We start from the raw sequence: 23,478 nt of genomic DNA, 5'->3' as shown, positions 1-23,478 counted from the left end.
AACCTGTTGTACAGCCTGGTGTATTTAGCAAGGTGAAGCTATCCTGAGGTGCGACAGTTTTAGTTGCAGCTGATTTTTAAATAGTAGTGAATTCTGTAAAATTTTCTGATAGTTCATCTACAATATTGTGGTACGGAAGGAGATCCGGGGGGGGGGGGGGGGACCGGGGACAGACACCAACCCTAGTGATGTCACTGTTTGAATTCATGCTAGGTTCTAGTCTGAACTTGAAATCTGTCCAAAACTGAGCCTTTTTGAGGGACCAAGCTCAACCCCCTTGACATCTGCTTTCAAGTTTGGACTAAAGTCCACCATGGATGCACCAACCCTTCCTTTAACGTAGCCCCCATTGACTTACCGTACTTTGGTTGATCTTCTGTTCTACTTAACCCCCTTCTCTTTCTCTCCCCAGTTATTTTTTTACTATTAGGAGTAAAGGCCAGTACAAAGAAGAATCAGGATGAAAAGATGGCCAACTTCCTGTTACCACTGGGTTCCAACAGCTTCCACCGGTTCACACCCGAGTCCTTGGCTGCGATCGAGAAGCGAATCGCGGAGAAGATCGCCAGGAATGCCAAGCAGGAATATAGGGAACAGTTGGTCGAAGAGGAAAAACCGCAGCCCCAGTTTGACTTACAGGCCTGCAAGAAGCTGCCCGATCTCTACGGGTCTCCTCCATCACAGCTCATTGGCGAACCGCTGGAGGACATTGATCCTTTCTACAGTGATCACAAGGTCAAACCCATCAGCTCTGCATTTATTCTGAAAGAAGGTGGAGGGAGTTGAAGAGGAGATGGGGTGGATCTCCCTCCCTTTCCCACTGTTTTTAAGTGCACATAATCCGTGGTTTAAAGATCTGAGTTAAATTATGGGTGCTTAATGTTTTGCATTTGGATGGCTTGATTTCAGGGGGTGGAGATCGTTGTGCTTTTAAAATGATGGAGGCCCATACCTTCCAAGGGTCTCGATTTGGCAGTGGGAGTCCCAGTTAATCCTCTGCTACCTCAGCAATTTTTGCCCAATTCCTCTCTCTTTGTGCTTTTTGACTTTGTCCTTCAGTTATTGCAAATGAAGTTCAAAGTGCAAAAGTAGTTTGCACTCCTATAACTCATTCAAAGGGAGAATCTTCTCCTCCCCAGTAGGGTCAGGCAAAAGCAAACTGCTGTGGCATCTCCTAGCTTGTGTGTTTGTCCTCACTGATAAGTTTTGTCATTGTGATGTATCCCAGTTTTCCTCTCTGAAATATTGGGAAGTATGGGGAGCTTCACAACAGTTGTAACATGGTGATTTCATCTCACCCAGAAACTTTGGCTGGTTCTGTTTTGTTGGAGTGCTGCCTCACTTATACTCATCCAATGCCTGAAAGCTTGCTGAAGTCCTATAAAGTGCATGGCAATTAAAAGCCAAGCATGAGTTGGTGAACTGAGCTTCTTTGGGGATCCTTATTATTTCCATGCATTGGGTGATAAGGTCTATCTGGAAGAGCAAATGGGCAGTGGCTAGAGCCCAAAAAGTGAAGATGGGATCGGGATTAGTCCTTTTTTCATTGCAGCTAAAGTGTGCAAGCAGTGGCATCACTAGAGTTGTTGTCACCAAAGGGTCTTCTTTGAGGAGGACAACACCTGCCACGTTCTGCAGTGTGGTCATTGCATTTTGGCTTAATCAAAGCTCCCTCCTACAGTAGACTCTCAGTTAACCAGAACTCAAGCAACTGGAACTCTCAAGTAACCAGTAAAAAACTGTAAAGAAATTCAAATTAAAATACAATCAATGTTGGCTACCATTTCATTAAAATTCCACACTAAATTCCCAAAGCTGTTTTTACAATAAGAGTAAATCTGAGTAATGCAAGTTAAGCTGGTCCTTAATTGTTTTAGGCCCCTTCCACACAGCTGTATAAAATCCACATTGAACTGGAATACAGTAGAGTCTCGCTTATCCAACGTAAACAGGCCGACAGAACGTTCGATAAGCGAATATGTTGGATAATAAGGAGAGATTAAGGAAAAGCCTATTAAACATCAAATTAGGTTATGATTTTACAAATTAAGCACCAGAACATCATGTTATACAACAAATTTTACAGAAAAAGTAGTTCAATACACAGTAATGCTATGTAGTAATTACTGTATTTATGAATTTAGCACCAAAATATCATGATATATTGAAAACATTGACTACAAAAATGCATTGGATGATCCAGAACGTTGGATAAGTTGGGCTCGGGCTGTGGCGCAGGCTGGAGAGCAAGCCAGCTGCAACCAGCCTCAATGAATCACTCTGACCAGGAGGTCATGAGTTCGAGGCCCGCTCGGAGCCTATGTTTGTCTTGTCATTGTTCTATGTTAAAAGGCATTGAATGTTTGCCTATATGTGTAATGTGATCCGCCCTGAGTCCCCTTCGGGGTGAGAAGGGCGGAATATAAATACTGTAAGTAAATAAATAAATAAATAAATAAATAAGGGAGTGTTGGATAAGCGAGACTCTACTGTATATGGCAGTATGGACTCAGATAAACCAGTTCAAAGCAGATACTGTGGATCATCTACCTCGATATTCTGGGTTATATAGCTGTGTGGAAGGGCCCTTAATTTGCTTTTAGTAACTGTATGCCAATATTAATACTGTAAATCTCAAACAACCAGAAACTACATTTACCCAGCATCTATTGATCCCCATGGGTGCCAGTTAACTGACAATCTACTGTATTTCCTTGTGGTTCTGGTTCGGTGCCTTTACTGTTTTGCCAAAACTGAGCAAAAAGCAGATATTCTGTAAGACTCTTCAACTTCCCAGTCCCATCTTTCAGAAGTTACAATGAGGAAGCGTTTAACCTGCTCAGCTTCTGCTTGTCAGTTGGCTTTTCAAGACCGAGAAGCCCTGGAAAAGAGAGTTATTTCAGGGTGGGTGGGAGGAGGGTTCCTGGTCCAAAAGCGAAAGGTCCTTTGTGCCGTTAAAAGACACGGGGAAAGTAGGCTACCGCAAGCCTCTCCGTCTTTCTCCCCACCCCACCTTTTCTTTTTTGTTCCCGAAGCAAGAATAGCCATTCACACTTGTGGATTTTGTAAAACTGAAAAATTTGGTCAGGCTGTTCCTTTGGAAGGGGGAAAATAAGAACACTCCGCTATATAAAAAGGCACAGCCCACTCTTATGGAAGAAAACTCAGGCCAAAATCCGGTTGGAGACTTATGTTTGCAAAGTTTACTAACTTGCATAAGGAGGTTTCTGCAGGTGCAACTACACAGTAAGAATAATGCAGTTTGACACCACTTTAACTGCCATGGATCAATGCTATGGAACCGTGGACGTTGTGGGAGTTTTTTGGCAGAGAAAGCTGCTAAAACAATGAGTTGATGGATTTCATCGCCTTGAGCCATGGCACTTAAAGTGGTGTCAAACTTCATTAATTATATAGTGTAAATGCACCTTGAGATCTCTTTCTGCAAGTCCAAAGCACAGTGTGAACACGGCCCCATCTACACTGCAATATAATGCAGTTGAAACTGCATTATATGGTCAATGTAGACTCATAATGCAGTTAAACTGCATTATATGGTCAGTGCAGACTCATAATGCAATTCAGTACAGTTAAACTGCTTTATATGACAGTTTAGACAGGGCTTTAGACATGTTACACTGTTCCTCTTTAGCTTGTCTGTTCCAGTTTCTCCGCTTTCTGTCGGATTTACACCTGTGCTATACCATCTTTCATTTTATCTGGGCTTTGCTCTCCCCTTTTATTCTTCAAGAGGTGAATTTGTATTTATGCCTGTAAAGTCTGACCTTGGCTATTAGGCATCATTCCTCTTCCCCCAGAAAAGAAAAGTTAAAAATCTGGGCTATTGAGCACATTCCTTTGTCTGGCTACCCTTTTGCTCTCCTTTCCTTTTTGCAAAGAATATAATGCTCAGCCGTCCAGATTTCTAAAGAGGAAAGGTGATAGAGCAATAACCTATTTCCCTGGTTTCTGAAGGATCTTACGGCTTGGGAGCTTTCAATGCAGACCTTGAATGTTTCTTTCACTCTCTCTCTCTCTCTCTCTCTCTTTTGTTTTCCAGACATTTATAGTACTGAACAAAGGGAAGACAATCTTTCGCTTTAGTGCCACTCCTGCCTTGTATATACTTAGTCCTTTTCATCGAATCAGAAGAGCAGCAATTAAAGTTTTGGTACATTCATATCCTTTGACTTGGATTTTTCTCCATCGCCATGTCTGCTGGGTGCAAAATGATATGGGTGGCACAAGTGTGGCAGAAATCCAGTTATTCTAAAGTGTGTTTGGTGTTGCATTTATTGAAATTCACAATGAAATATTGTGTGTGTACAGGGGAATAGAAATATTCTGTGTGTGTGCATACAGGGGAATAGTAATATTCCTAAGGTAAAAAAATGAAGCTAAGCCATAAGCTGAATTCTGCAATCTGTATTTATTTATTTATCATGTCAGAAGTGAACCGAGAATACAGTTGTAATGTATTTAAAAACATAAGCAAAGTTTAAAACTTGGCATTCTACTAAATGTCCTTGGACCAGTAGCTGGCCACTTGGAATGTCTCTGGGTTTTTTTTTTCATGTCAGGAGCAACTTGAGAAACTGCAAGTCACTTCTGGTCACCTCCAAGGTCATGTGGCCAGCATGACTGCATGGAGCATCACTACCTAACCTGCCGGAGTGGTACCTATTGGTCTACTCACATTTGCATGTTTTCGAACTGCTAGATTGGTGGAAGCTGAGGCTAATAGCAGGAGCTCACCCCACTCCCTGGATTAGAACCTGTGACCTTTTGGTCTGCAAGTTCAGCAGCTCAACACTTTAACATGCTGCATCACCAGGGGCCCCTTGGATCCATCTACACTGCTGAATTAATACAGTTTGACACCACTTTAAGTGCTGTGGCTCGATACAATGGAATCCTCAGAACTGTAGATTCAAAAACTCTTTAGCCTTCTCTGACAAAGAGTGCTGGTGTCTTATCTACAAATTCCAGGATTCCACATATAAAGTGGTTTCTAGCTGTTTGATTCCACAGTGTAGATGTGCCCCTAGACTAACACACAGTATTCACTACCCACTACCAGTGACTTCAGAGAGGACTTTCTCTTGCCTTCCACTGAGGCTGAGAGAGTGTGATGTGTCCAAGTTTATCTAGTGGGTTTCCATATCTGGACAGGGATTCAAGCCCTCCTCTCCAGAGTCCTAGTCCAATGCTGAAAGCACAACACACCTGGTGTAGATGTTGCACACACTGACATTGGAGCAACCTGCTGCTGCTAGATGGGAATGATGGAAGGATATCAAATAGAGAAAGTCTATACTTGCTCTTGACCTTCCTTTTAAGAAAACATGTTCTCTATGTGCATCTTCACCTCGGGGTACTTCTTGCACAGGGCTCTCCAAAGCAAGGAGATTTTGACATTCCTCTGTTCAGAAGAAGCAGTGCTGAAGGTAAAGGAAAGTGACTTGGAAAAGCTTCGCTTCCATTAACAAACTGCCTGCCCAAAAGCTAAAGAGCCTTTAGCCGGATCTTGAGGCAAACTTGATGCAAGGAAGGAGCTGACAGGCAGGATCATTCCGAGGTCAAGGAGAACTTGGGCAGAACGAAAATAGACCACTCACACTTTACAACGGGGCTGGGGAGAAGACAGAAAGGGATCTCTTTGGAAAAACTCCCTTGGGTATTTGCAATAGTTTCACCTAAGATCTGTGACTACATTGAATATCCCTTATCCAAAATGCTGCCAGAAGTTCACCATGAAGTCATGCTGGAGGACCTGGAGAGTTATGGCGAGAACACTCCTCAAGGAATCTCTAGTCTTCCAAGGCAACTCTAGAAGAAATTGAGCTTGGAGTTGCCCTGGAGAATCTAGATCTCTCTCTCTTAAATATAGGGGTTTTATCTATTATTTTTCCAATTTTGAAGTCTCCCATGTCCCTAACTCCTGCAAAAGGGCAGAGTCTATAGTAATTATAAATCCAAAGTGTTTAGTGTAGAGGAAGTCTGAGTCTGAATGTACAAGGTATTGTGCAGGCACTTGGACAGTTTTCAAATACTCAGGAGAAGTCCCAGCAGATTGGAGGAGGGCGAATGTGGTCCCTATCTTCAAGAAGGGAAAAAAGAACGACCCAAACAATTACCGTCCGGTCAGCCTCACATCAATACCAGGCAAAATTCTGGAAAAGATCATTAAGGAAGTGGTCTGCGAACACTTAGAAACAAATGCGGTCATTGCTAATAGTCAACACGGATTTACCAAAAACAAGTCATGCCAGACTAATCTGATCTCTTTTTTCGATAGAGTTACGAGTTGGGTCGATACAGGGAATGCTGTGGATGTAGCGTACCTGGATTTCAGTAAGGCCTTCGACAAAGTCCCCCACGACCTTCTGGCAAACAAACTAGTAAAATGTGGGCTAGACAAAACTACGGTTAGGTGGATCTGTAATTGGCTAAGCGAACGAACCCAAAGGGTGCTCACCAATGCGTCGTCTTCATCATGGAAAGAAGTGACAAGTGGAGTGCCGCAGGGCTCCGTCCTGGGCCCGGTTCTGTTCAGGATCGTTATTAACGACTTAGACGAAGGGTTAGAAGGCACGATCATCAAGTTTGCAGATGACACAAAACTGGGAGGGATAGCTAACACTCCAGAAGACAGGAGCAGAATTCAAAACGATCTTGACAGACTAGAGAGATGGGCCAAAACTAACAAAATGAAGTTCAACAGGGACAAATGCAAGATACTTCACTTCGGCAGAAAAAATGGAAATCAAAGATACAGAATGGGGGACACCTGGCTTGACAGCAGTGTGTGCGAAAAAGACCTTGGAGTCCTCGTGGACAACAAGTTAAACATGAGCCAACAATGTGATGCAGCAGCTAAAAAAGCCAATGGGATTCTGGCCTGCATCAATAGGGGAATAGCGTCTAGATCCAGGGAAGTCCTGCTCCCCCATATTCTATTCTGCCTTGGTCAGACCACACCTGGAATACTGTGTCCAATTTTGGGCACCACAGTTGAAGGGAGATGTTGACAAGCTGGAAAGCGTCCAGAGGAGGGCGACTAAAATGATTAAGGGTCTGGAGAACAAGCCCTATGAGGAGCGGCTTAAAGAGCTGGGCATGTTTAGCCTGCAGAAGAGAAGGCTGAGAGGAGACATGATAGCCATGTACAAATACGTGAAGGGAAGTCATAGGGAGGAGGGAGCAAGCTTGTTTTCTGCTGCCCTGCAGACTAGGACACGGAACAATGGCTTCAAACTACAGGAAAGGAGATTCCACTTGAACATCAGGAAGAACTTCCTCACTGTGAGAAGGGCTGTTCGACAGTGGAACTCTCTCCCCAGGGCCGTGGTGGAGGCTCCTTCTTTGGAGGCTTTTAAGCAGAGGCTGGATGGCCATCTGTCGGGGGTGCTTTGAATGCGATTTCCTGCTTCTTAGCAGGGGGTTGGACTGGATGGCCCATGTGGTCTCTTCCAACTCTACTATTCTATGATTCTTTTTCACAGAAATATTGTTTAAAACTTGCAGAAAATTACATCCCTGATGAGAGCCTGCATTCAGTTGTGGAAGAACCTACTCATTATGATCATTCACATTTCTGTTTATATAGCTCCTACGCATAGCCACAAGGTCCCAGGTTCAAATCCCAAGAGCGGAATGAGTGCCCGCTGTTAGCCCCAGCTCCTGCCAATCTAGCAGTTCAAAAACATGCAAATGTGAGTAGATCAATAGGTACCACTCCGGCAGGACGGTAGCAATGCTGCATTCAGTCATGCTGGCCACATGACCTTGGAGGTGTCTACGGACAATGCCGGCTCTTTGGCTTAGAAATGGAGGGGAGCACCAACTCACAGAGTCGGACATGACTGGACTTAATGGCAGGGGAAAACCTTTACTTTACCTTAGATAAAGTAAGATGTGCCTCCTTTGTAAAACAAGGTTCTGTGCCCTTGATTACTCCTTTAAAGTTCCAACTGAAACACATGGTGGGTTTACCACTTCATTGGTTTAGAATAATCAACCAGCTAAGTTTATTTCTCCTGGCAAAAAAGAAATCCAATAGAAACTGATACAAAGATCCAGAATATTGTACCCAGACTAATCTCACAGTCTTAGCCAAAAGGAAATGTGGCTGCCTGATTTTATTTATTGATTTTGCCCTTTGCTCTGTGCTGTTGGGGTCAGTTTTCTCTCTCCCAACTCTCTTCATGGGCCACAAGACAAGCACACCTCATGACATTTCCTGTGAGTCCTGGAGGGCGTTGCTTTTGGCTCGGTGGAGGCTGTCAGTGCAATCAGATTCAGACCGTAAGGCAAGGCAAATGTCATTCTTTATCCAGATTTGAAGGCCTTCCGTTTGCAATCTCTCCTACCGCCTAACTATATTCTGGAGAGAATTCACTCTGCCTGTGCATGAGAGGTTCTCCCTGTGTGCTTTAAAAGTGAAGATCAATTTTAGCCAGGCTTGAATGTACCTATAGACTCGTACAAGTCTAGCAATTTCAGTTAAAAAATTAGCCCTCAAAATGTGGGCCGATGCATCCACAGATCAATACGAATACTATACTTTCTTCTGTGGGAAGAGTGGTCATCCTTAGTCCATCCTGGATGGTGACGTTCCTTTTTGAAATCCTAAAAGAAGCACCAAACCTCTCTGATGTGGTGTCACTTCTGGCCCTTTTGAGGAAATAATGGCATTGGCATCTGAGATGACATTGGTACTTTCCTCTCTCTGCAAAATTACCCCAAATTTTTCCACGGCTCATACCAAACCCCATAATTTTGGTCTTGAAATGTGCCCTAGATTTATACAATGGCTTCCGCCAGCTGGCCTCTGAGATGACATTGTTGCTTTTCCCTCTCCACAGAATTACCCACCGAGTCATATCAAATAACGTCTCCATGGGGCATAATTTTGGCTTCAAAAGCTACCCTAGACTTATACATGAGTTTGACTTATACATGAGAATATACGGTAGTTGTTACGTTCAGCTGGAAAACTCAAGTACTTGGAGGAGCATGTATTTGTCCAAGAGAAGCTTAGTTACCCAACTCCATATACAACCCGAATGGTAATATATATGCACAGATCTGTATGCAAACGCACAGGCCTGATAGCTCTAATTCAGCAAAGTGCTTGCATTATGGGTTGCTTTTTAAACAGATTATTAAAATGCATGTCACTCATGACTCAGCAAAGCATGCGTTTTGCTTCCGTTTGCCTTTGATGCCTTACCAAAAAGGAGAGAGTGTATACGGGATAAATGTGCATTTAATGAATCCGCCTTGTGTTTCAAGAAACATAGAAATCTGGAGCCTGGAGCTGGGTTTTGTGTTGTGTGCTCTATTTAGGCCAACGGCAACACATCACAAACAAACCCATTTTTTTACAGCCTGTTTTAATTACCGATTGAACCAACAAGCTCCGTTTAGCTGTATTTTGCAGTATTTACAGTGAACATGGGGCACTGTAGAAGCTGTCAAACTACAATTATTATTCATTACCCAAAACATGGAGAATTTACTTTTTTGGATCCCAACTGCCAGAATTCTTCAGCTGGCATGGCCAATGTCCACGTTGGTTGGGGTCTTGGTCCATATCAATGACTTCAACAAGCTCCATCCCTATTGATCCTCCCCTTTGACTATATGATAACATTTGTGTTGTCGAAGGCTTTCATGGCTGGGATCACAGGGTTGTTGTATGTATTTCGGGCTGTATGGCCATGTTCTAGAAGTATTCTCTCCTGACGTTTCGCCCACATCTACGGCAGGCATCCTCAGAGGTTGTGAGGCATGGAGAAACTAGGCAAGGAAGGTTAATATATATCTGTGGAGAGTCCAGGGTGTGAGAAGAGTTCTTTGTCAGTTGGAAGTCAGCATGAATGTTGCAGTTAATCACCTTAATTAGCATTGGAAAGATTTGTCTCTTGCCTGGAGGGCATCCTTTGTTCAGAGTCATTAGCCATCCCTGGAGCTCCTCTAACCTCAGAGTGTTGCTTCCCATCTACTGTTCTGATTTTTGAGTTTTTTAATACTGGTAGCCAGATTTTGTTCATTTTCATGGTTTCCTCCTTTCTGTTGAAGTTGTCCACATGCTTGTGGATTTCAGTGGCTTCTCTGTGTAGTCTGACATGATAGTTGTTGGAGTGCTCGAGCATTTCTGTTTTCTCAAATAATATACTGTGTCCAGGTTGGTTCATCAAGTGCTCTGCTATGGCTGATTTCTCTGGTTGAGTTAGTCTGCAGTGCCTTTCATGTTCTTAACTCGTGTTTGTTTGAAATCCACAAGCATGTGGACAACTTCAACAGAAAGGAGGAAACCATGAAAATGAACAAAATCTGGCTACCAGTATTAAAAAACTCTAAAATAAGAATAGTAGATGGGAAGCAACACTCTGAGGGCAGAGGAGCTCCAGGGATGGCTAATGACTCTGAACAAAGGATGCCCTCCAGGCAAGAGAGAAACCTTTCCAATGCTTATTAAGGTGATTAATTGCAATATTCATGCTGACTTCCAACTGACAAAGAACTCTTCTCACACCCTGGACTCTCCACAGATATATAAACCTTCCTTGCTTAGTTTCTCCAAACCTCACAACCTCTGAGGATGCCTGCCATAGATGTGGCGAAACGTCAGGAGAGAATACTTCTAGAACATGGCCATACAGCCCAGAATACATACAACAACCCTGATAACATTTGTGTTTCATGTAAGTATTACCCCACATGAATCTGTGGCTTTTACTATCTCTACTTACACTAAATGCATTCATGGTGGCAGGGCCTGAAGAAAGGGTTGCTGGCACACTCAAGGAATGCCCAGAAGTTATCTCAGAGCCTCTGTCTTCCCTGTTAGGAAATTCTTTGCAGTTCTGACAGTAGATCTTCCATTTTCAGATAGGAAGATGGAAAGAGGAACTGGGGTCATATCTATACTCACCTTTTATCACATAGGTGTGTGTGTGTGTGAATTAGCTCTGTAGAGGTTGCATGGACACAATGAGCTGATTTTGGGTTGACATGGCCTGAACCACATTAACAAATGTTGAAGATGGCTCTAAATTCTTTCCAAACAAATCACAATCACAACACGACAGCCAATGGGCACAACATGGCTAGTGTAGGTTGCTCCTTGCCTGGATTGATGTTGCTACAGTTAGAATGGGAAACGGATACTAATAGTGGTCATCTGGTGGTATCAAATTGGGTTTAGCACCACAAAATAGTTGGGACTTCCTCCCATTTCACCAGTGTCTGAGGAGTTGGTGGTCCAAATTATCTCAGGTCCGATCTGGAATCTGACACTGGATTGGCCCCGAAGGTCAGTGTAGATATGCCTTAGATCCTATGTGCCAATGAACTTGCTATCCAAATCTAGAAAGGTTATAGAATGGAGTGAAGAACAGGAAGCTAATGGAGAGCAAAATACTCATATCTCAAGCTCTCCAAAGTCCAAATGAAAACCCTGGATGGCCCGTGAAGTTTCTTCCAACTCTATGATTCTATGTCATCTGTGAGCCCATCCCTGAACTCATGGGCACATAATTGAAGCATTAGATCAGTGGTTCTCAACCTGTGGGTTCCCAGGTGTTTTGGCCTACAACTTCCAGAAATCCCAGCCAGCTTACCAGAGTTGAAGGCCAAAACATCTGGGGACCCACAGGTTGAGAACCACTGCATTAGATGGAGCTTTTCAACCTGATACTTCTTCCAGAATCTAGGTTTCACACCCCTTTCCATGATAGGGAGGGGACTTGGAGGAAATCAACTTTTTGTGGAGCTCTCCAGGTCCTCCTAGTAGAACCAGTTGAGAAGACTTCATTTTGCTTGCCTGCCAACTCCTCTTTCCAAGCATGGAGAAAGAGATGAGGTAGTAATTAAATGTCAATTGACTGGGAGTGTATTTGCATGATGCGGTTACCCCAATGTTATGCTGCTCCCTCCAACAGAATCCTGGGATCTGTAGTATAGTGTAGTCTTTAAGTGATACTACTCTGATAAGATCCTAGAATAATGCTGAAGTTCAGGAGAGTAGATTACGTAGACAGAATTAGGGATGGAATCGAAATATGTCAATTTCCCAAATGGGGTTGATGAAGTTCCCAGCCCTTTGAGAACCTTAATTTCCATCATGACATCCTATGGAATCCTGGGATTTGTAGTTCAATGAGGTCTCTGGCCAGGAATTCCAAATATTCTTCTCTAAATCCCGGATCCTATTGTTCCATAGGACTGAACCATGGCAGTTAAAGTGGAATCAGGGTGCATTCATAGATGTACTGATGATGATGATGGTGGTGGTGATTTTTTTATTGTGTCAGAAGTGACTTGAGAACATACTGCAAGTGTGTTGGCATGATGGGCTAAACCTTTGTGCCGTGGTGGCACAAGGGGTTAAACCCTTGTGCTAGCTGAACTGCTGACCTGAAGATAGGTGGTTCAGATCTGTGAGATGGAGTGAGCTCCTGTCTGTCAGCTCTAGCTTGAGGAGACATGAAAGAAGCCTCCCAGCAAGATGGCAAAACATCCAGGCGTACCCTGGGTAATGTCTCTGTAGACAGCCAAGTCTCTCACACCAGAAGTGACTTGCAGGTGATAATAATATTAAAATTATTACTACTATTACTACTATTAATAATAATAATACTACTAATAATAATTCTCACCTCTCCTCAAGGTTTGAGGCAGGGTACAACAAAGATTAAGTACATAGATAAAACTGTAAAACTATTAATCGATAGACATAGACATCAATTAAAACATTCCTATCAGTAAAATGCTAATTTAAATGCATATTTAAAACTAAATGTATTGACTCATATTGGGAAAATGTGTCCATGGGGGAGACATCACTGAAATTAAGATATTTGCTAGCGACTGGAGAGAAAACTCCAAGAAGATGGATATATAACTCTAATTATTTAACCCCATTATAGAGATTTATGTTCATCAAACAACAACAGCAGAAAATGAGGCTCAGCACTTGCTCTTCTCTGTATCCATTCGTTCGGAACAATCGGTCCCAGTTGTGGGATATGTTTTTGAATAACTCCTTAAATTTGCCCTCTGGAGTCCAATTATTAGTTTCTAAGTTTTCCGGTGGGAAAAACCAGGCTAGTTAGCAGCAGCGTAGACTTTTGATGGTGCATGTGGGGCCAAAGCAGCAATCCATCCTGTTTTAAGGATCACAGTTGTGCCGTTTTGATGACTAGTCTGGAAGGGGTGTTTCTCAGATGGATCCTGGATCTTTCTTCTGGGGCCAAACTTTAATGTTCAAAGGGATATTTTTTTAAAAAAAAAATGTCCAAAATGTTGCTTACTTGCTGCAAGAATAATTAAGCAGGATGCCAGAGCTGTAAATAGGATTTTTGAAAAACTCCTTTTGATCTAGTGCTGCATGGAGAACTCCAGAAAGATGTCCAAGTGTGCATTCACACTATAGAATTAATGCAATTCGATACCACTTTAACTGTAATGGCGCAATGTTATGGAATCCTGTGATGTATAGTTTAGTGAGGCACGAGCACTCTTTGGTAGAGAAGGCCAAAGACCTTATAAAACTAGAGCTTCCAGGTTTCCACATCATTAAAGGGTGGCAATTGAAGGGGTGTCAAACTGCATTAATTCTACAGTGTAGATCAAGCATGGGAAAACTTGGGCCCTCCAGGTATTTTGGACTTCAACTCCCACAATTCCTAACAGCATATCTGCAAATTATGGTGTCAATAAATAAAGACAGATTGATGGATGGACATTCAAATTAACAGACCCATATATGGACCTTCATCATTTCCTTTTACTCTTCTGTCACACCCCCGTTCCCCTAATTTTCTACATTTAGATTATTAGCTTTTTGGAGCAGGATCCTGTCAATGTGTTGTCAAAAGCTTACTGTGAGTTTTCTGGGCTGTCTGGTCATGTTCCAGAAGCATTCTCTCCTGATGTTTTGCCCACAATCTATGGCAGGCATCCTCAGAGGTTGTGAGGTCTGTTGGAAACTAGGCAAGTGGGGTTTATGTATCTGTGGTAGGTCCAGGGTGGGAGATACATTAAGCCCTACATGAACTGATGGCCAAAGATAAACCAAAAAGTTTTCTACAACAAATTAGCATTTATGTCAACACTCATTAGTATGTACAGTGTACTTAGAACATATGAAAAGTTGGGACTGCATATATACAGTAAGCTATAATGCAGAAATACATGAAATAGTAAAAAACATAAGTGGATATTTCTGCTACTTCTTCTGATCCTCTTTAAAGAAACTAGGTGAAACTTTCGGAGGTCTATCATGTTCCTGTTCAGTCATGGAAACCCATTGAGTGACCTTGGAAAGGGAAACTCTCTCAGCCTCAGGATGCAAAAGCAACTTCTGAACAAATCTGGCCAAGCAAACCAAATGATAGGTTCACCCTAGGATTGCCAAAAGTCAGAATTTCTTTTATTCGTGTCAGAAGCAATTTGAGAACATATCACAAGTCGCTTTTGGCTGTCTACAGAGACGTTGCCCAGGGGACGTCCAGATGTATTACCATCCTGCTGGGAGGCTTCTCTCATGTCCCCACAAGCTTGGATAATAATAATAATAATAATAATAATAATAATAATAATAATAATAATAATAGAGCAGACAGACAGGAGCTCACCACGCCTCGCAGATTCAAACTGACAACCTTCAGGTCAGCAACCCAACCTTCAGGTCAGCAGTTCAGCCGGCCCAAGGTTTTAACGCATTGCACGACCGCAATGGGTTAAGTCAGAAATGTAAGGCGCACAAGAACAACACTCTTGTTTAGTGTTCCAGCTACACGCATTCATGTCAGAAAAAAAAACAGCTTTCTTTTAACAAATCTTTTTGTGCCTTGAATTCTTGTTTTGTGCAGTCTCTCTTTCCATCGGTTCCCATGAACGAACATCTTTCTCTCCCTTTTTTTCTTTCTGCTGAATTTGCACCATTGCACCTGTGTTCCCATTCTACGTGGGCCCTTTTCAAAACGTATTTTAAGAGGAGCTAAACTTGGCTACTTCACAATTTCCACAATCATTGGATTCCTCCTTTCCCTCTGTTTAATATGAACCACTTTTAGGACGTTCTATCCATTGTACTTGGGGGAGGGTGTGTGTATGTCTGTAATTTTCCTCATACAATATTATTTTAGTAAAAATTAATCACTGAACTTAACACGTTACATTCAAAGCTAAGAAGTGATACACCCCACCCTTCGCTGTGCCTAGTTGCGCTATGTCTCTATTTATTTCTGATATTATTTTGTCGTGATTTTAGAATTCTGTCTTAGTGATCTTGCTGCAGTCTTCTATTTCATTTCCATGCCAAACAAAAAAGGATTGTGTGGTGTTGTTACAGTATAAAAAAGTATTTCTTTAAATATATATATATATATTGACATTCTTTCCTTAACTCGTTTTTTTTCCACATTATTCAGTATGTTTATTATGTGCACTATTTTAACCAACTGTGTGTTCATGGCATGGTCAGAACTTCCTCATTGGAATAAGTACATCGAGTAAGTATCTTTGTATCTCTTTTCTCTCTCTCTTTGTGTCTCTAGTGTCTGTCTAAATGGAACGTATTTGGTGAGATTGAAGGCATTTATTGACATGCATGCTGTCTCCTTGGTATGCATTCATCACAAGGTTGTGCGTGTGCTTTTATCATAAACCTGCAAATTAAACACCAAAATTTCTCCTATCTATACCTTTGTCAGTTTTGCCCAAAGTAATCAATTCTTTTTAGTGTCATAGTATCTAGCAAAAGTTCCTAGAAATTATGTTGTCGAAGGCTTTCATGGCCGGAATCACTGAGTTGTGGTGAGATTTCTGGGATGTATGGCCATGTTCCAGAAGCATTTTCTCCTGACGTTTCGCTCACATCTATGGCAGGCATTCTTAGAGGTTGTGAGGTCTGTTGGAAACTAGAACCAGTGGGGTTATATATCTGTGGAATGTCCAGAGTGGGAGAAATCACTCTCATCTGCTTGAGGCAAGTGTGAATGTTGCAATTTGCCAGCTTGATCAGCATTGAATGGTCTTGAAGCACCTCCCAACAAAGGATTCCCCCAGGCAGGAAGCAGGCAGGCTTTGAAGCTGCAAGGCCATTCAGTGCTAATCAAGGTGGCCAAAACTCATGGCAACCTAGTTGCTAGAAATTGGTTTGCTTCTATTGACACAGTCCATGCCATTTCAAGGGCTTTTTAGTCAAACAGGTTAGCCATGGAGGCATGCATAAGCGGTAGTTCAGAGGACCATATGCACCTGATATATCATTTCATGGATATATCCATGCCCTTTGGCCAAGTGTCCTTTCCAGCCATTTTCCTGGTGATTTCATATGGATTGCTCTTTCCTAGTCTTGCAGGGTACGTTTTGGGCCAAAGTTATGGATTTATGTATGATCTATGGATGTCAAGGGTCGTTCCTTGGAGAAGGAAATGCACCAGTGGAGCCTGAGAAGGCCAGTCCCCCTGTTTAACACCATCATTTCCCTACCTAGACATTCAAAAACTCTCAAATCAGCACCATGGTAGAGGGAACAGAGTTTCTTTTAGGTTATCCTGAGGTGGACTAACCTCTTGCCTTTTGCAACTCTACAAGAAAAGGAGATGGTTCTTTTTTAAATAAGAGTTAAGGCATGTTATTTACATTGACCCATGGAGAAGTCAATCCAGGCTTTTTGATTGATTTTTCCCTCTAAAATTTCTAGACTTATGCATGATATATGGGATAGGTCCTAAGTCAGGATCACATGTTCTCCTTGGTGGGAAAATGGGGACAATCTTTGGTCCACAGATGTTTTGGATGTCCACTTTATTTATTTATTTACAGTATTTATATTCTGCCCTTCTCACCCCGAAGGCGGATCACATTATATACATATAGGGCAAACATTCAATGCCCATAAACACATCGAACCGAGACAGAGACAGACAGACGCAGAGGCAGTTTAACCTTCTCCTGAGGGGATGTTCGATTCTGGCCACAGGGGGGAGCAGCTGCTTCATCATCCACTGTGACCGCACTTCCTCACTTCCTCATTCCAACGTCGTAAATTAGTTAAACTTGCCTCCCCACTTTTATAAGTGGTACCTTATTTCCTACTTGATAGATGCAACTATCTTTTGGGTTGCTAGGTCAGCAACGAGCAGGGGCTATTTTTTATTTTTAATTGACGGGTGCTCACCCCACCACGGGCTGGCCTCGAACTCATAACCTCATGGTCAGAGTGATTTATTGCAGCAGGCTGCTCTCCAGCCTGTGCCACAGCCCGGCCCCTCTTCATGGTCTCTTCCCACACTGGGTGGCACCAAATATCCATTCAGTTGTAGGGCTAAATATCTCCAAAGTGGAAGGTCCTTCTGCTGCAGGAGATCATCAGTGAAAGTTTTGCATTCCTGATGTGGGCAGGGCCAAAACTGATAGTGGGTGTAGGCAAAGAAAAATTGACTACTTTTTCTCTCCGTCACCTTCTTCCCAGAAGATTTCCATAGAAGGAACAGATTGGACTGGTGGCATGGAGAAAGAAAGGAAAGGAAATGTGATGGAACTTGAGCAAAGTGACTTTCTAATATATTTGTGTTTTTGAAACTTCTCTGAACACATTGTTAGACTATATGTGGAATTTTCATTGTCCTCTTCTACTTTTTTTGGAAAAAACCTTCATTTTACTTTCTAAAAGAGCTCCCTCTCGTTTTCTTTCCCCAACAAAGTAGAGCAAAGCTTGCACTTCTGGAAGTTCTTCCTCATGGAAATGGATACCAGATGCAAAAGCTTAATCTAAGTGCAGTGCATTAAACAATTAACGTGGCTCATTGAGCCAACCAGAGCACACTTTTTTATTTTTGACTGACAGATGATAAACACAGCCATCTGCTCCTGGTGGCTGGCGCCGGAGGAAAAGATGACAAAATGCCCTGCTTTGAGTCAGGATTTTGTAGAACATGAAGGGTGCAACTTCCAGGAGGGGTGACAGTGCTGCTGGAAAGATGACATGCTTCTCCCTCCACCATCACTTCCAAATGCTAACCCTATTAATAGCAGGGTTTTTATGTCAGGATGGCTGACTTGGAGAAAGCTTGATTTGTGAAGATTGGCTTTGTGATACCTTCATTGCACCTGTTTTGGAGTTCAGGAAGGGACCTTTGGGTTCCTCTGTTGCAAGTGCATGATGCTGGATTGCTAGGAATTCTTTCCCGCTGTTGTTTTAGATTTTCTCTGGGACGTCAAGCTCATCCCTCCGGGAGTAGGATGCAGTGGTCCCTTTGACAGCCCTTCCAGCTGTCTGATTCTGTGGATTCAAGATACAGCCAGTGAATGTCAGCCTTGTCTTACTGAAGTTTTACATTTTAGAACTCTTTGCAAGATACGGTGTCATTCTAGATAAGAAAAATAAAATTCTTTTTCTCCAAAAGAGCACCCAGAGCAGTCAGGAAAGCAGAGCTGTAGAGGAAAGTACAGTAGAGCCTCACTTATCCAACACTCGCTTATCCAATCTTCTGGATTATCCAAGCCATTTTTGTAGTCAATGTTTTCAATATATCATGATATTTTGGTGCTAAATTCGTAAATACAGTAATTACTACATACCCTGTGAGGAGAACTGTGGCAGGGAAGAATCCTTTTTGATCCCACCGCTGCCACCAATTGAAGAGAGCCCAATTTGTGGTACTCAACTCAGGCAGGGGAAATCTTTGTCTAAATCCCACTGCTGCCTCCAATTGAGGAGATGTGCGCGCGTGTGAGAGGGAGGGATGGAGGATGTGTGAATGTATGACAGGGATGATTTAGTGGATAAGGAAGGATAACGGAACTGATTGGGTTTAAATGAATAAAGATGATAACTTATATAGAAAAGTACGGTAACTTATATAGATAGGTACGGTAACTGCCACCAACGTGAGGTAACAGGCTTACAGAGAGGCAAGGAGACTTATCTTTATGAACAATAACAAAATTCAAGTTTATTTTTGGTACATAAGCGTATGGTTTCAATCAGTAAACGTTCCGGATCTTAAGTTACAATGTAGTCTTTCTTGAATGGATATTTCTTAAATAACTTCTCTTCAACACAGTATACTAAACTCCCCCGGTCAGCTTATATTCCCAGCCTTTCCCCTGAGTGGCCATAAGCTGCCGTCCTTAGCTGATTTCCACAGCTCCTAATCTTTCCAAAACCTAACCGCAACTCTTCTTCTCAAACCCCTAACAGCCACTCCTTTTTAAACCCTCACAGCAACTGAACTTTTAAAAGGGAATATGCTCTAACTGTCATCTTAGCCACGCCCCTTTTCTCCCAAGGGAAGCTGTGTTACCATGGCAACCTACCAAATGCTGCTTCCAGCTAGTTTCCATGTTAGGCTTTTCCTTGCTAATATATAACTCCCTTTTTCCTTAACAAACAAATAAATAAAATCATATCAATAATCTCTGTTTAACACAAAGCTTCTCTACACCCTGTTTCCCCAAAAATAAGACATCCCCAGAAAATAAGACCTAGTAGAGATTTTGCTGAATTGCTAAATATAAGGCCTCCCCTGAAAGTAAGACCTAGCAAAGTTTTTGTTTGGAATTATGCCTGCCAAACAGAACACCAGAGCATGCAGGATTAGTAAATGTACGTACAATAGGTTGCTGTACATGAAAATAATGGTAGTAACAAGAAATTCTTGATAGGATTCAGAGTTTGTCTGGTTATGCTGGTTTGTGATTATATCTACTATACAGTATATAATAAATGTCCATTTTTTGTTCAACAATAAAAGTGAATTCTTCTTCATGGAAAAATAAGACATCTCCTGAAAATAAGACCTAGCACATCTTTGGAAGCAAAAATTAATATAAGACACTGTCTTATTTTCGGGGAAACACGGTAGCATTACTGCGTATTGAACTACTTTTTCTGTCAAATTTGTTGTATAACATGATGTTTTGATGCTTAATTTGTAAAATCATAACCTAATTTGATGTTTAATAGTCTTTTCCTTAATCTCTCCTTATTATCCAACATATTCGCTTATCCAATGTTCTGCCGGCCCGTTTACGTTGGATAAGTGAGACTCTACTGTACTGGTATTCTACAACTCATAGTCTTGAATTTCCAAATGCAGTAGAGTCTCACTTATCGAAGCTAAACGGGCCGGCAGAAGCTTGGATAAGCTAATATCTTGGATAATAAGGAGGGCTTAAGGAAAAGCCTATTAAACATCAAATTAGGTTATGATTTTACAAATTAAGCACCAAAACATCATGTTATACAACAAATTTGACAGAAAAAGTAGTTCAATACGCAGTAATGTTATGTTGTAATTACTGTATTTACGAATTTAGCACCAAAATATCACGATATATTGAAAACATTGACTACAAAAATGGCTTGGATAATCCAGAAGCTTGGATAAGTGAGGCTTAGATGGGTGAGACTCTACTGTATATGCTTTTCAACATCTCCCTCCCCTCAAAATGTTGAATTTCAAAACCCAGAAGCCCCAGCGTCATCACTGTTTTGGGGAAGATGTCAAAAATATCTGGAGGACCAAATTCTGAAAACATTTGCTCTGGAATATTTTTCCCCAACTATGGTGTCCTTCAAACATTTTGAATGCAACTAATCCCATCTTTGGTTCATGGCCATGTTTTTGGGCTGATAAGTAAGTAAGTAAAGTAAAAGTTTATTTGTATACCGCCCTCTCTCCCAAAAGGGACTCAGGGCGGTTTCCAATATAAAATCAGCATAAAACATTGTACAATAAAACACTGAAAACACTATAAAACGCTATAAGAATTAAAAACAAAAACAAAACATAACGATTGACTAAAACAATCACATAAGCAGAAGGAATATAATCACTCAAATAACATATGAATCTGCAAAGAAAAAAGAAAAAAGACCACTGGGATGGAGGATAGAGCCATAGCACAAAACATCTGGAGGACATCACATTAGAGGAGACTGTTCTATGGTAGTACTTTGAATTATCGTATATACTTGAATATAAGCCGACCCGAATATAAGCAGAGGCACCTAATTTTACCACAAAAAACTGGGAACACATTGACTCTAGTATTAGCTGAGATACCAATAAAATTACATTAATTGAGGCATCAAGTAGTTTAAATGTTTTTGAATCTTTACATCAAACTGTAATTTAAGATAGAACTGTCCAACTCTGATTAAATCATTATTTTCATCTTCTCCAGTGTAAATGTGCTTATGTATCCTTTTAATAATAATAGAGTGAAATAATAAATGTAATAATAATAATAATAAATGCAGTAAAATAATAAATGTAATAATAAATAGAGTAAAATAATAAATGTACAGTATTAATAATAATGAAAATAGAGTAAAATAAAGGTAAAAGTAACAACAATAATAGAGTAAAATAATAAATGTAATAATAATAATAATAATTAATAGAGCAAAATAATAAATGTAACAATACCAATAATAATAAGGAAAAATAATAACTATACCATATATACTTGAGTATAAGCCGACCTGAATATAAGCCCACCAGGACCCTCACCCGAGTATAAGCTGAGGAGGTTTTTTTCAGTCCTAAAAAAGGGCTGAAAAACTAGGCTTATATTTGAGTATATACAGTAATACAAAGCCCAGCACTGACTTTATATTACTGGGTTGTAAAAATATGTGCAAAGTTGACTAGTAGTGGAGCAAAAGCTGCTATGTAGTAGCCCACTTGGCTAGTTACTGTACCACTACTGTATCTACATCCCAGGGAATGAAGCAACCAATAAATGGATTTCTGGGATGGTTGAGAGTAGTATAGGGTGCTTTTATTTGCCAGCAGGAGCAGATGGAGGACTAGGACATAAGAGTGATCGGAGAGGAATTCCCTCTGCAATTGTTAGATTTGGAGAGGACATTATTTTGCTCATTGAAAAAGGACCACATTGAATGCTTTCATAAGACTGTTTACAACGGGCATGGGCAAACTTCAGCCCTCCAGGTGTTTTGGACTTCAACTCCCACAATTCCTAACAGCCGGTAGGCTGTTAGGAATTGTGGGAGTTGAAGTCCAAAACACCTGGAGGGCTGAAGTTTGCCAAAGTTGGCTGTTTCTATATGGAACTGACACCTGTTAGAAATTGATCCTCTAGAAGAGAGGTTTGGATACAAAGACCACCTTTGACGTAACTCTGGTGACTCCGGTGTGTATGTAATTTGGTTTGCAAGAATGAGAAGAGGATGTGACACATGTTACTTGACCTTGTAAATGCATTCAATCTCAGAAGTAATATCTGAAACTATTTTTTTTGCATGCATATACATCATACTCGCAATAGAAATCCTAGCAAGAAAACTACGTCAAGATGATGACCTGATTGGTATAAAAGTGAAAAACCAAAAATATAAAATAAAGTTATTTGCAGATGACATTATTTTAATGTCAGAAGATCCGCTGAAGGAATTTCCCAAAATGATCCACCTGGTCAATCAATTTGGATCAGTTGTGAGTCTTTCAATCAATCTACGCAAACCAAAAATATTAGTGACAAAGTGTTGTAGGAGCATTTGTGTGTTTTGAGGCAAGATCAAGTGATTTAAATCAGAGTGGGTATGTTCAGGAAGACCAAAGGCCAATTCTTGCACTGTAGTGAAAAATAAGTTAAAATTATTATTATTATTATTATTATTATTATTATTATTATTATTATTATTATTATTATATATTATTATATCACTACAAGAGACTCAAAGTGGCTTACAGTAAAACCAAATGCAATACAACTTAAAACCTAAAAATATACACACATTAAAATAGAATTAAATATTAATGTCATTAAAAATAAACAGTCAAAATCCTTAAAATCCAGTTTAAAACCTATTCAGATCTAATACAACATCACAACTTACTTGATCTTCAAACCTCCTTTGTTAAAAGTCTGCCTGAATCAAAACGTTTAGCTGAAAGTCCAAAAATTTTGGATGAGTAGCACGAGTGACAGGTTGGGCATGAACACTGCCTTGAAGAGGGTTGATTTACTAGGTTTAAAGTTAATATTATCCACAGATTTTATAGAGCTCTGGCCTAAATCTTCAGGCTTTACAAATGCACCCATTTAAACAAAAGCCTCGTATTCATTGGACCTTCCAGTGGCCATTTCATACATGAAAAACCTCCACTTCTTACCAACTGATGAATGGGCAGCTACAAATTCATAGCTTTCTCCTATTCTCTGTCAACTTCTAATGCTGTCATTTATTCTTCGATCTTCAATCCTTTACAGGTACATTTTCACTGGCATTTACACATTTGAATCAATGATAAAAATCTTGGCGAGAGGGTTTTGTATGACAGAATTCACCTTCCTTCGAGATCCATGGAATTGGCTGGATTTTTGTGTTATCGTTATGGCGTAAGTACTTTCTTCTTCTTCTTCTTCTTCTTCTTCTTCTTCTTCTTCTTCTTCTTCTTCTTCTTCTTCTTCTTCTTCTTC

The 23,478-nt window shown here is 41.0% G+C and overlaps 1 protein-coding gene across 6 annotated transcripts in view; it reads left to right on the top strand.

Moving 5' to 3' along the window:
• Positions 1 to 23,478, top strand: part of scn5a (sodium voltage-gated channel alpha subunit 5) — a 329,714-nt gene that overhangs the window by 105,350 nt on the left and 200,886 nt on the right. For all 6 annotated transcript variants that reach the window (XM_062957813.1, XM_062957812.1, XM_062957809.1 and 3 more), the window contains exons 2-5: positions 413 to 735; positions 4,061 to 4,181; positions 15,440 to 15,527; positions 23,269 to 23,397. In XM_062957813.1, coding sequence (XP_062813883.1) covers positions 469 to 735; positions 4,061 to 4,181; positions 15,440 to 15,527; positions 23,269 to 23,397 — 605 coding nt within the window. In that variant the 5' untranslated portion in view covers positions 413 to 468. The remainder of the gene's footprint in view (positions 1 to 412; positions 736 to 4,060; positions 4,182 to 15,439; positions 15,528 to 23,268; positions 23,398 to 23,478) is intronic.

The sequence above is a fragment of the Anolis carolinensis genome, chromosome 6 (assembly GCF_035594765.1).
Source record: "Anolis carolinensis isolate JA03-04 chromosome 6, rAnoCar3.1.pri, whole genome shotgun sequence".
Classification (NCBI taxonomy): Eukaryota; Metazoa; Chordata; class Lepidosauria; order Squamata; family Dactyloidae; genus Anolis; species Anolis carolinensis.
The sequence above is the reverse complement of the archived record's forward strand: the minus strand, read 5'-3'. Positions and strand labels throughout refer to the sequence as shown.